We start from the raw sequence: 12,800 nt of genomic DNA, 5'->3' as shown, positions 1-12,800 counted from the left end.
CTACTTACGGCCTATAGCAGACATTGAGCCAATTCGGTGCGTGCTTACGAGTTACGATGAACATTCGGGCCTTCTGGATTAGTTTTTGGTCGCCTTTGGGTACGTTCGGGGAGACACTATTAACGTTACAAACGCTAACGCTATCAGGGGCTCGATTCTTGAATTTATTCGCAAGAGAAACGTATTCGCAAATTCTGTTCTTACAGAAAAGTTAGAAATTTATTGGCTATCGTATGGCTATTAACCAATAAACTTACAATTTTCTGTTAGAGCGAGTATTTGCGTATACGTTTCTCTTGCGAATGACTTCAAGAATCGGGCCCCTGAACTGTTCGTGGAGCCAATAGCGCGGTAGTGATAGCGAGTTCCGTGAACAGCTATAGCGTAGCAAACACTGTTGGGCAGTTGATTAGCCACTGCCAGCAATATTAACAAAATGTTTATATATATATTAATAATTATTTATGTTAACAATGTTACTTAGTATATTTATTATTATTTTTCTTTATATATATATGATACTTATTTGTTTACATTTATTTTATATTCAATATTTTAATAATTATAAAATGATTATTAAACAATTAAATTTTTCAATGGAAATTGAAATTATTGAAGTTTACAAAATAAAAATTATTAAAGTTATTTACAATCTTATTAAATAAATTTTTTAATTTTTAAATAAATTAAATAATAATTAATAAGTCCTATATATTACTCTTTAATTAAAATTATTTTATATGTAATAAAATAAAATAATTTAAACAATTTCCTATAAATTTTTATTTTGTTCCATTTTTCTATCTCAATTCAAAATCAAATTAATTAATTATTAATTTATATTTATTTTACATAATATTATATGTTTAAAGCTTATGCCTAATATAATTTTTTTATGTAAATTTATGTTCTTTTGCACTATGTCGTATACACTGTCGCTCTTGAATTGCATTAATTATTTAAACTAAAATTTTAAAATAATATATGATTACGTTATTAATTTAATTGATAATAATACTTAAGTCGTTTACATATTTGCAATTGGTACAGAAAAGGATTGCATTTTAAGACAAACAGTACATGCAGTGTAATGAATCAAAATAGTATATATTATTATATACATATTTTGATGAAAAATAATATTAAACTCAAAGATCCAGTCTTGATCACCTTGATAGAAATATATTAATGAAATATTTCACAGAAACTTTTTTATTTGATCCCTTTTTATTATTTATTAAGATTTATTAAAATGCATTAAAATTTATTAAAAATTAATATTTAACATTTATTAAAATTTAAAAAATTTATTTATATAATAAATAACAATGAAATAAATTTTATGAATTTTAAGAAATTTTAACAAATTTAAATGAGTATATATTAAGGAATTTTAATATATTTTAATAAATTTAATAAATTTCAATGAAACAGATCTCTCTCTCTCTCTTTTTCTCTCTCTCTCTCTCTCAATGAAGAGAGATTTTTATGTTAATTAAATATTTTCATTAGGACATATAAACAATTTCTTATTTTCTACTTTCAAGATCACGCATAAATTTTCTCTAACCTTAAAAGAGAGATAGCACGTGATGTTTAAACAGACAATGGTGGGGATTGAGCCAAACGCTATCCATGCACTACCTCGGAAGCAGTAGCATGGATAGCGCGCGTTTATGACGTCAAACGCTACGGACAGTGACGTCATCATAATTTTGATAGCGCTATCCAGCGTCTCCGCGAACAGCGGTAGTGCTACGTAGCGCTAATAGTGAGCTCTCCGAACGCACCCCATGTATGAGGACCTTTAAGAACAGAATTTGCGAATACGTTTCTCTTGCGAATGAATTCAAGAATCGAGCCCCAGTTATAACGCTCATAACAACCGCGGAATCATCTCGTCCTTGTTTATCAAATATTAAACAATGACAAATGATACTCGCGAGCGTGTGAGCGTTAAGTGGAACGCACCCATCATATTACGTTCTCTAGGATACATGCGAGATAAGGATGATAGCGAGTGAAATATTGGTGAATGTTCTGACACTCAATTGTTGGTAAGCAAATTCTAATATTGTAATAAAATTTTGTATTTATTCAACAAAACGCACACCTCTCCCGTTCCACAAACACAAACACACATATGTTTAATTTACATTTTATTCTGACATATAGGGGCATACCATATGTTTCAAGAGACAGGAACACACGTATATCCGCTATTGCGGATAAGTGTGCCAGTGGGGAATATGATATAATTTGTCTGCAAGAAGTTTGGTCTGTTGATGATTTCAAGCTGATTAAAACAAAAGCACAAGAAACGCTTTCTTATTCACATTATTTTCACAGGTATAAGTGTATACTTTAAACATAATCTAGATAATAATTCCAATTATTTGCTTAATAAATATAATCCTTTGTTTCTTATACAGTGGAGTCTTCGGATCAGGAATATGTATTTTGTCACGATATCCCATTCATGATGTTGTGTTTCACAAGTGGCCCTTGAATGGTTATGTTCATAAGATACATCATGGAGATTGGTTTGGCGGCAAAGGAGTCGGGCTTTGTAAAATAAGAATTTGCAACATGAATATTAATGTTTATATCACACATGTACGTTTGTTTAGCAAACTTTTTTATTATTTAATTATGAGCAAAATGAGCATCATCTTTCTATATAAAAAATTTGACAGCTTATAATGGCTTTTAAAGAATTCGAAATGTTGATGTTCTACAGTTACACGCGGAATATAATCATGAGAATGACGAATATATGGCTCATAGAGTGCTCCAAGCGTTTGATACTGCTCAGTTCGTAAAGATGACAAGTGGTGGCACGGATGCCGTCATATTAGTTGGTGATCTTAATACGGAACCGCAAGACTTAGCATATAAAATTATACGTGGTGTTGCGAGTTTAACGGACACGTGTCCTAATAGCGCGAGCCATATAGGGACCAACGAATGTGCCAATAATAGTTATACCAGCTCAAAACTTGCTCGGACGCAGCCAGATGGGAAGCGTATAGATCACATCATGTATTTAGGTTCAAAAACTGTCAAGGTACAGAAATAACACAACAAATATGAAAATATTTGATACGATGTATAATTACTAAATCACAATGACTTGTAGGTTGAAGTTACAAACTTTCAACATCCCTTGCCAAATCGTGTACCATATAAGAATTTTAGTTATTCTGACCATGAAGCTGTAATGGCTACACTTAAATTCACTAATGGTAAACGATATAAATATTCCATGCATATTACATATACATACACATTTTTCAATTTATTTTTCCCATTGATGCTTTAAATAGATGTATACATTTTTGTTTGCAGATGAACATGTTAAAAACAATCTAGATATTACTGATTCCTTGAAAGAAGCAATAGTAATCTGCGAAGACGCATTAAAAAGTGTACAACGTCAACGTTTCTGGTACGCGTTGTCAGCCTGTATACTGATTATTCCATTAATTTGGTCTATCTGGTTAAATTGCATGAACATGTCGTTAGCTATAGACATTGGTTTAAATATAGTATGTATTTTTCTAACTGCAATATTATGTTACACTCTGTTTATGAGTTCGATATGGAATAGCGTAGAAAAGAATGCTTTAAAAGCAGGACGTTTAGCTATAGAAATTTACATGGCACAATTGAATGATGATCCAAGTTAAAGCTGAATGTCAAATGATTCAGATATTCCAAAAAAGAATTTAACATAATGCAAAAGCTGGTTAAGCTCAAATAAAAATTTCGTTAAATAAACGATATATATTTAACATATACAATTCTACATATATAAATTTTTAGAAAATGGTTGTTTTAAATTTATATTTAAGTCTTATATAGACTACGTTTACACGTCACGCTTACTCTGGTTTAATAATTGCTGTAGTTCTTAAGCGAGCCAATTGCAGCCATTATAAAAGTAGAACAATTATGATTAGTCTGCTTATGAACTATGGTAGTTATTAAACTCGATTAAGGATGACGTGTAAATATAATATGTAAATTCAATAATAAGAATATGACATAGCCATATTCTTATTATTGAATTTAACTCAGAAACAGTATAGGTTGAGTTCAGGAAACAATATGAATTTAAACTTTAAAACTGCATTATTCATAATGGATGTTTTTATCTCTTCAATACAAAGAAAATAAGCGATCCCTGTTGGGCTTTATATTTTTCCTCTTCAAGACTGCAAGTGTGTTAGATGGGTGTCTAGAAATAGACATCTATATATAATGGTTGACCAATTGTATGAAGTATGCATATCATTTTACAGGAATCAACATTGTGATAAAAATATATCTAATCATTTGCATTTCATTTATGTGTAATGTTGAAAATAAAATTTAGTTCTTCAAAGCTAATACTTTTTCAAACGCTAGCTACTATGTTTCGTTTTATACTAATTGCGTTTTGTGTTTATTATATTAAGATACGAGATAATTATGTAGTTTTGAAAATTTTTTTCTGGGATATTTCAATATGGCATTATATATTTTATTATAATTATAATACAATGCTATATAAAACGAATGGTTAATGCCTTTAAAATGTCCTACAAGCTCCAGGAATGTATTTCCATATACATATGTCATGTAGGAATGTGTTTTTAGTATAAATGTATTTAAATACAGCAGAAATATTCTATTATTTTTATGCACATGTATACCATTCGTAAGTGATTATATGTACAATTTAGATACATATAGAATAGAATAAAATGGTTTCTAATAAATAATGTTTACATAAGAGCACACTGTGGATTCTAGGGCGTAGGGAATCCCCCTTCCAAATTAAAAGAAATCAGTCTTATTAGATCCGTTAAAAAAATTTAGGTAAAATGATGCAGACCGATTAACGCGAGCGCCCGTAAATTTTTATGCACAGGATTCCGATATACGATGTTCAGCAAAAAAATTTATTAACCCTCCCCTTCCTCATTATTGATATCAGAATCCACTAGTGTAAAAGCATATATGTATATAATTGACTAAGCAGTAGATCGCCAAAGAAAATTCACTTGAAAGCTCAAAATGCGCGACTGTTGCATTATGTAACATTAGCTTTCATAAATTCGCTTTCTTCAACAGTATCAAGACCATTATCTGAAAGAATATTTGTAAATCTGTCTCCGTAATGATAAAATTCCCTACATTTTCTTAGATGCTCTTTGGTTTTCCTTTCCTCGTGGTATTTAGGGCAGTTGCTCCACGTAATTTTTCGGCACTAAACCAGTTTTACCATTTAATGTGCCTTCCAGCCAACCTGGCTCCAAAGAGGCCTTAACTGCAATAATACATTTATTACACGCTTTAATTTTTTTTTTTTTTTTTGTAAAAATTGACATTACTGTATCGCTCTTACCATTTGTAATAATTTGATTTGGTTCAAATGATAATTCTCCATCGTTTTCCGCCATGCACGCGTATAAAGTTCGTACTCTCCTAAAAATTTATGAACTTAGAATCTCAATCTTCCTAAATTATATATATTGAATACTTACCAAATTCCTGGAATTTGACCAGGACTCGAACGTCCACTGCTAGGTGAAGTATTGATTCTAAAGTTATGGATAGGATTATAATTAATAAAACAATTTTATAAAATATACAATAAAAGAATATAGTTCTTTCTCAATGAGAAAATTGAGGATATCTTACGGACATATCGATGACGAATTGCTACGCTGTGGATAAGCTGTAGGATAGTGCACGGATATCATGGTGCCACGTTTTTGTTTTATTGGTAATTCGCTTGTGAAGGGATGTGGATCCGAGGCGATCGATTCGCTTGAACTACTCGTATTACCACCACTCAGAACTGGGATAATAAAAATTTTCATTTAAAAACGATGCAAATTATTGTAAAATATGAGAAAGAAGAATATAACAAGACCTTTGTCAGCTGAATGATACATAAGATTCGCATTGGTCAATTTTATACGACTGCCACTGACGCTTGTACTACCGCCGCGGCTATCCAAATACGAAGGTATACGATGACTCGTGTTGTCGAGATCTTCCCCATAATCCCCGTTATTTCTCTCATCAATCTTCGGTTTATTAACAGTCAAAGACTGGCCATCGTAGTAAGATCTCGTAACGAGCTAAACACATACATATACACATACACACGCGCGCACGCGAAATTAACGACAAGAGAAAAAACAATGTTATAAACTCACATGCGCATGTGACGATGCGGGTGTGACTGTTACCGCCGTGTGTAATGGGTATCTTAAAAATGCTGTTCCATTACCCGAGGAAGTTGGACCTTCTTCCATTTTAACACACTGTGACTTATTTGGGATAACAGCTTGCAATGACTGCGCCGCTGCCGCGCGTTGCAAGGAATCTTGGGGTGGTCCAGCTACTATTCTTTCACAATTCTCAATCAATATTTCCACAACAATATTATAAAATTTTATATCCATTATAGATGCTACTGTTTCTTCTTCTGGTCGTAATAAAGTTGGGCCGAAACACACTGCTAAATTTCCCACGGTCATTAGATTTTTATCACTTTTCTTTGCTACGCTGAAAATTTTCTTCAAGTTTGAATGTGTTCCAAAAGAAAAATATTTTCGAGACTATCTTTAAATTTCATCTTTAAATCGAGATAACAAGCAAAACTTAACAGAATCTTTGGTAATATCATTTTAGCCCATTTAATTTTTAAAAAAATTTACATTATATAGTATAGATTATTTTGAAAATATGTGTGAATATAAATAAATTTAATAATATAAATAATGAAATAAACATTAATCAAAAACATAAATATTATACCAAATTGACATTGGCAGTTTTAGTGGAATACTATTGGCAGTTTTGTTAAAAGTATATATACATACAATAAAGTAAATTCTATAAATGAATAATAATTGTATTTCTTACGTGCAAAGATGAGTAATAAGAAGGATCAGCATATTGAAATTGGCTTTAGGCAATCGGTAAACAAGGCTGTGTATATCATTTATCCGAACTTCTTTCAACTCCTGTTCTGTTAAGTGTCATAATATAAAAAATTACAATAAATCTGTAGTCTTATGCGAGGTCTACAATGGCAGCAGGAGTAATGGAGTAGGAGTAAGAAGTAAGAAATATGAAATGAGATTTGCCCATTTCGTTTACTCCCGATTTTTAATTGGTCAATTGTTACTCTTACTCCTTATTTCATTACTCCTGCTGCCATTGTAGACCCCGCATTATGTAATCAATTTTACTTATAGAAAAAATATAAACTTACAGAGAAAACTGTACAAGAGTTTGAGTGAGTAAATGAGTAAGAGTGAATGAGTGAGTGAGTGAGTGAGTGAGTGAGTGAGTGAGTGAGTGAGTGAGTGAGTGAGTGAGTGAGTGAGTGAGTGAGTGAGTGAATGAGAGAGAGAGAGAGAGAGAGAGAGAGAGAGAGAGAGAGAGAGAGAGAGAGTGTGTGTGTGTGTGTAAAATGTGAAATTTTTGAAAAATGTCCAAAAGTAAATGTAATAGTAAAAATAAAACAATATGTTATCAAGAATACCTATACGCACTCGCAGCTGTAATGAAGCTGTTGTAATATCGAAAAGTCATTAATGGCTCGGACAATGTTCTCAAGTAAGTTTTGAGCGCGCTGGTAATAGTTTTACTCTCCCATTCGAAACGATCGCTTAAATTAAGCTTGTCTATTTTTCTTTTATCGAGACCCATCGTCAGAAGTTTGTTTACTTTAGATGCAACTCCGACCACTCTGTACAGACCTTGTTCTTCTAGTCCTGTTGAAGATTATCGAAAGATAATCGATGATATTAGACAAGTAAAAAACACAATTAACATGTAAAGAAGAATCACAATTGTATTACCTCTATCTTCGAGTGCCGCAATACATTTTGATACAAACGTGAAACCGGTTTCGGCTAACGTTATATCTTCAGGTCTTGTGGAAGAACCTAATCGTGGACAGGTCTAAAAAATATAATGATTACGTGCATAAAAAATACAATAGTAATATTAAAAACGATCATCCAAATGCAGGACTGAATTAAGGTATTTTGAGGCCCGAGGCTATTGACTCCATGGAGACCCTTTGACAAAAATGAAAAATATTCTTGAATAGCTCGGGTGAGGCCCTTTAACAAACGAGGCCTGGGGCTATAGTCCCCTTTAGCCCCCCCCCTTAATCCGGGCCTGTCCAAATGTCATCAAAATGTACTAAAATACTAAAATACTTACAGGTTCCTTCCCATCCATAGCATCCATCCATAACTTCCTATCCTCTTCGGAAAGCGCTTGAAACGTGTACGTTACATTAGGTCTGGAAAAAATAATAGCGAGGCTTCTTTAATCCTTTTTTACGATGAAATAAATCAAGATAATTGTACATATGTAATCCCATGGTATATATGCAAAGTCGAATTCAACTTACTTATCAATAGCAGTGATATCAAAGCAAAATCTTTTTTCGATGGTGTCTGATGTTCGTCGTATGCAAGAGGCTAGTGTAAAAATTTCCTTGCTACTCTGTAAAAAAAAAAAAAAGAAGAAATTATTCCAAATATTCTTAATAGCATATGTTATGTGTATCAACTTTCCACTTTTACTTACAAATTTTCCCGTGAGTTGATTGTAAGGGATCATAGTAAATTCTTTTCTATCCTTCTGATATGTGCAATATTGTTTTGTCCATGTTGTACCAAAAGCTTCTGCAAATATCATATTTTTAGCAATGTGTCATTTGTAATATAGTGTATGTAAAATGTATTTATATTAAAACTCTAAATAAAATTTCCTACTAAAAGATATCTACATTACAATGGACTTACTTTTCTCCATTAGAAATAGATATCCCTCGCGCGAGTGCAATTTATTGAGACCAGTTTCTACCGCAGACTAAGAAAAAAAAATTATGGGTGAATGAAAGGATATTTAATATTTAAAAAATATATTCCTAACTATTAATAAAGAAGTACAATGGACCAACTCGGTCTGAGTACCAAAGGTAGGACTTTATTTGAGGATCACCCTCCGATCTATTATTATTATTAACTATTAATGAATAGTTCTTTACTTGATTGATATACTTGATTTTTAACTTCTGTCTAAGACAGAATAATATTTATAAAATTACAAAACAACATATTCCTACATGTCCAGATTTTACCAATTAAAAGAAAAAATTAAAAAATGATATAAAACATACCTTTTTCATGTCCTTCATTTTATTCATAAGTGATTCCGTTTTATCCCGGGTAGCAAGAAAATTTTCTCTAGTCTTATGAAACACGCACACATACAAAAAAATTTAGTAAGCACATTTCCATGCAGTTATCAATTTTATTTATTGTATTATTCATATTTTATGGAGTAATTAAATGGCGAATGTTACAGATTTGAACTATCAATGGCTATTTTTCAATAACCTTGTACCATAATTCCCCAAAAAACTTATACCGAATATTAAAAAATATATTTCTGCCATTCAATTTTAATATAAATACAAGTCAAAGATATTTTAATTTCAATTATTAAGTATGAGACCGTTTACAGATTTTTATTTTCAAACTCTTTAAAAAAATCAATTTTTAGTAAATTAATAAATTTTTAATAAATCATGAATTAATAACTTATGCTAATGTGTAATGTGCGATTTTGACTCGTTGCAAATGAAAAACTCATTGTCAGTGATATTAGAAATATTATGGAGCAAATATGTATGTTACATATCTACATGTTAGTAATGCATATTTCAACAAAGATTTTTTGCATACAAACAGCGATAGCACCAAGTTATTAAATCATTAATGATTCTCACAATAATTTATTAATTATAAATAAGTCTACCGACTACAAAGGTAAAATACATTCTTTTATCATTTAACATGTTCAAGCAGTTACAAGTGCATTATAAAAATAAAATTACTAACCTTCTGAATCTTTAATTGCAATTCTGTCATATAAGGTTTAAAATCTTTCGCAACTTCGTGACCCTGATGATAGAATGTCAGCCATCCAAACATAAAACCCAGTAACTAAAATATTTGATATTATTATTACTATTATTATTAAACTATTCAACAATTTCATACGCACATATGCACAATGATTATAATCTCATGTCACATTTATGTCTAACATATAAAACTTGTATGCATGTAATAAAAAATAAATTTAATTGTTCAAATTATTACCGTTTCAACAAACTCAAATTTTTTCCGCTCTTGAACTTCTTGCAATAGAAAAACATATTCCAAGCTAGCTTGAGAGAAGTGTCTTTCAGCCATTTCCAATGTTGCATCCGCCTACACACGCACATGTACACACGAAATGTCAATCACTTAACAATATAGTCCTAATTTTTCATAGATCATTAAGCATACCTCTTGTAAAACATTATCCTGTTTTTTTGTGGATAAATTCAGGTAACGCTCTTGACTCTGACAAAATTTAATTGTCTGTTTCTCGAATTTCTTTTTACCATCCTGAAAAGTTTGATATATACATGGTGAATAAAATTTAAAATATTTCATTAACTTAGAATATTTAAATATAAATACATACATTTTACGTGCATAAATTATTTTTTACATATACATATGTACATATATAAATACACATATATGAAAGATAATAAAAATATTGTTAAATAGCTTTACCTTAACTCCACCAATATGTTCTTTTCTAAAATTTTCCAAGGGTAGTATAATTTGATCATATGCTCGTTCCAACTGAAAGAAGAAAAACTATTTTAAGAAACAATGAATATCATTACTGTTTCTTAGGAGGTTTTCTTATAAAAATCTCAATCTTTTCTTTAAACTTTTCTTATATTGACAACATTTTAACATTATAAAGTTTACATTTTAACATTGAAGAGCTATAAGCATAAGAGCTTCTACAAATAAATTCTACAAACTGATGTAACCACATTTGGAACATTGCATACCATGCGATCCCTTTCATCTTCTATAGATGCGATAAGTTTACCAAATTCTTTTAGACTTTGAGATATATGAGTCTCGTCCTCAGTCTGGCTCTCACCGATGCATTCAAAACTAAAGTTTTGCAATGTTTTGGAAAAGGCTCTTTGTGCTCTAGATAAATCTAAAAAGATATACTAATATTATTAATTAATATAACAAGCAAAAATAAAAGTAACTTATGTTAATACAAAACTGTTTTTTAGAGTGTATTTCTCTCATAGAGAAAGAAAAAATAAAACAAGTAGATTGCTATCTCTAAATTTACTTGATTATGGGAGAATTGAATTATATCGCAAGCACAGACTTAATAATCACGCACAAGGATGAGTTATATGTGCAACAGCTGTTACAACAAACACGTTTCGACAGTCAGAAAAAAAAAATAGCCATACCATCGTCTCGAAACTTACTTTTAGCAGCCAGCAATAAATCTTTCACTTCTTTAACGAGCCGTTTGATCTGTTGACTAGTCTTCTCCAATTCGCGTTCATGGTAATGAAGATTCTCGCGGAAGTACGGACTGTCGGTTAAACAATCTGTAAACTCCAATGGTTTCAGGCCAACACCCATTCTCGTTTGTTTACGAAAATTCGATAGTCATGAACACGAGATGGAGGGAGTAGATCCGGAATTCGCTCGTGAGCTAACTGTCACCTGCAATCACCGCGCAATAAGACCGACGATCATTACTGCAGCTTATTCGCGCAGATACACGCAGCACGCAGCAGATCAACACAGATTCGCCATCATCGAGAATCAATGTGTACAACAGTGTTCAACCTGGTTCAACCACCACTACGCTTTGCAGCAAATGTGTGTGTGTGTGTGTGTGTGTGTGTGTGTGTGTGTGTGTGTGTGTGTGTGTGTGTGTGTGTGTGTGTGTGTGTGTGTGTGTGTGTGTGTGTGTGTGTATACGCGCGTGAATATGTCATATATGTATGTAAGGATCATCACACAATGCCAGACAATAGGAACAGAAATTAATTGATTGAGAACGTTCCTTAAGCCCGGATGTATAATAGGTGTAGTAAGCCTTAAATGCCATAAAAAACTGATCAATTATAATTGAATGTGAGAAGAATAAACGAATATAATTAGTTAATTTCTTAGAGCTTAAGGCTTACCTATTGTAGATCTGGCCTAAGCCAGGATCTACAATAGGGCCGGTATTCATAGTCAAATCTTATTTCAAGATTGTCTCAAGCAATGTCTTAAGATGCTAATACGGCTCTGTGATTGGTTGATGGCATCTTAAGACAGTACTTAAGATGATCTTAAATATAAGACCCGACTATGAATACCGGCCTAGGTGTAATAAACCTTAGCCCGGATCTACAATAGTGTAGTAAGCCTTATGCCATAAGGAATTAATCAATTATGGCTGCATTCCGATATTTACTGTCAGTACTGAAAATCTACAGTATATGTGACATAAACTATAGATTTTCAGTACTGGCAGTGAATATCGGAACGCAGTCTATATTTGATTATTCTTCTCATATTCGATTATAATTGGTCAATTTCTTATGGCATAAAGCTTACTACACCTATTGTAGATTCGGCCTTATAGTTTAATTGAGATAAGTACTCTAAATGTAAAATTGCTAAGATTTTTAATATAAATTTGCATTGTCAAATGCTTGTCGTTATACTCCATATTGTTTCCGGTAAATCATAGGCTGGTATTCATAGTCGAATCTTATTTCAAGATCGTCTCAAGCAATATCTTAAGATGCTAATACAGCTCTGTGATTGGCTGATGGCATCTTAAGACAGTACTTAAGATGATCTTAAATATAAGATCCGACTATGAAT

At 31.7% G+C, this 12,800-nt stretch overlaps 2 protein-coding genes across 5 annotated transcripts; one reads left to right on the top strand and one right to left on the bottom strand.

Moving 5' to 3' along the window:
- Positions 1 to 1,518: 1,518 nt before the first annotated feature.
- LOC105833655 (putative neutral sphingomyelinase) lies at positions 1,519 to 4,392 on the top strand. The gene is made up of 6 exons (XM_012675543.3): positions 1,519 to 2,057; positions 2,176 to 2,349; positions 2,433 to 2,616; positions 2,741 to 3,067; positions 3,140 to 3,245; positions 3,349 to 4,392. Exons 1-6 carry the CDS (start codon positions 2,011 to 2,013, stop codon positions 3,687 to 3,689), a joined length of 1,179 nt encoding a protein of 392 aa, XP_012530997.1. The 5' UTR covers positions 1,519 to 2,010; the 3' UTR covers positions 3,690 to 4,392.
- A 111-nt stretch (positions 4,393 to 4,503) lies between these two features.
- LOC105833637 (rho GTPase-activating protein 26) lies at positions 4,504 to 11,808 on the bottom strand. 4 transcript variants are annotated; one of them, XM_012675523.3, is made up of 20 exons: positions 11,396 to 11,808; positions 10,949 to 11,106; positions 10,659 to 10,730; positions 10,383 to 10,484; positions 10,194 to 10,304; positions 9,930 to 10,034; positions 9,206 to 9,217; positions 8,829 to 8,895; positions 8,611 to 8,708; positions 8,432 to 8,526; positions 8,239 to 8,320; positions 7,869 to 7,971; positions 7,560 to 7,781; positions 6,925 to 7,030; positions 6,213 to 6,564; positions 5,924 to 6,134; positions 5,689 to 5,848; positions 5,532 to 5,588; positions 5,393 to 5,472; positions 4,504 to 5,314 (listed from the first exon to the last, which is right to left on the bottom strand). In XM_012675523.3, exons 1-20 carry the CDS (start codon positions 11,553 to 11,555, stop codon positions 5,223 to 5,225), a joined length of 2,445 nt encoding a protein of 814 aa, XP_012530977.1. In that variant the 5' UTR covers positions 11,556 to 11,808; the 3' UTR covers positions 4,504 to 5,222. The 4 variants fall into 4 exon arrangements, with proteins under 4 accessions (XP_012530977.1, XP_012530969.1, XP_028046172.1 ...); XM_012675515.3 differs by having other exon boundaries at positions 9,206 to 9,277; positions 11,396 to 11,807; XM_028190371.1 differs by having other exon boundaries at positions 9,206 to 9,277; positions 10,949 to 11,119; positions 11,396 to 11,524.
- Between the last annotated feature and the right edge of the window lie 992 nt (positions 11,809 to 12,800).

The sequence above is a fragment of the Monomorium pharaonis genome, chromosome 11 (genome assembly GCF_013373865.1).
Source record: "Monomorium pharaonis isolate MP-MQ-018 chromosome 11, ASM1337386v2, whole genome shotgun sequence".
In the NCBI taxonomy this organism is placed as follows: Eukaryota; Metazoa; Arthropoda; class Insecta; order Hymenoptera; family Formicidae; genus Monomorium; species Monomorium pharaonis.
This window is presented reverse-complemented; position numbering and strand designations above follow the sequence as displayed.

Coding starts and splice junctions, on each gene's coding strand:
- LOC105833655 (XM_012675543.3), top strand. CDS start 2,011: ATGATAGCGAGTGAAATATTGGTGAATGTTCTGACACTCAATTGTTG. Junction 3,068..3,139: donor TAGGTTCAAAAACTGTCAAG/GTACAGAAATAA, acceptor AATGACTTGTAG/GTTGAAGTTACAAACTTTCA. Junction 3,246..3,348: donor TACACTTAAATTCACTAATG/GTAAACGATATA, acceptor TTTTGTTTGCAG/ATGAACATGTTAAAAACAAT.
- LOC105833637 (XM_012675515.3), bottom strand. CDS start 11,555: ATGGGTGTTGGCCTGAAACCATTGGAGTTTACAGATTGTTTAACCGAC. Junction 10,485..10,658: donor AACATATTGGTGGAGTTAAG/GTAAAGCTATTT, acceptor CAAACTTTTCAG/GATGGTAAAAAGAAATTCGA. Junction 6,135..6,212: donor CCGCATCGTCACATGCGCAT/GTGAGTTTATAA, acceptor GTATGTGTTTAG/CTCGTTACGAGATCTTACTA.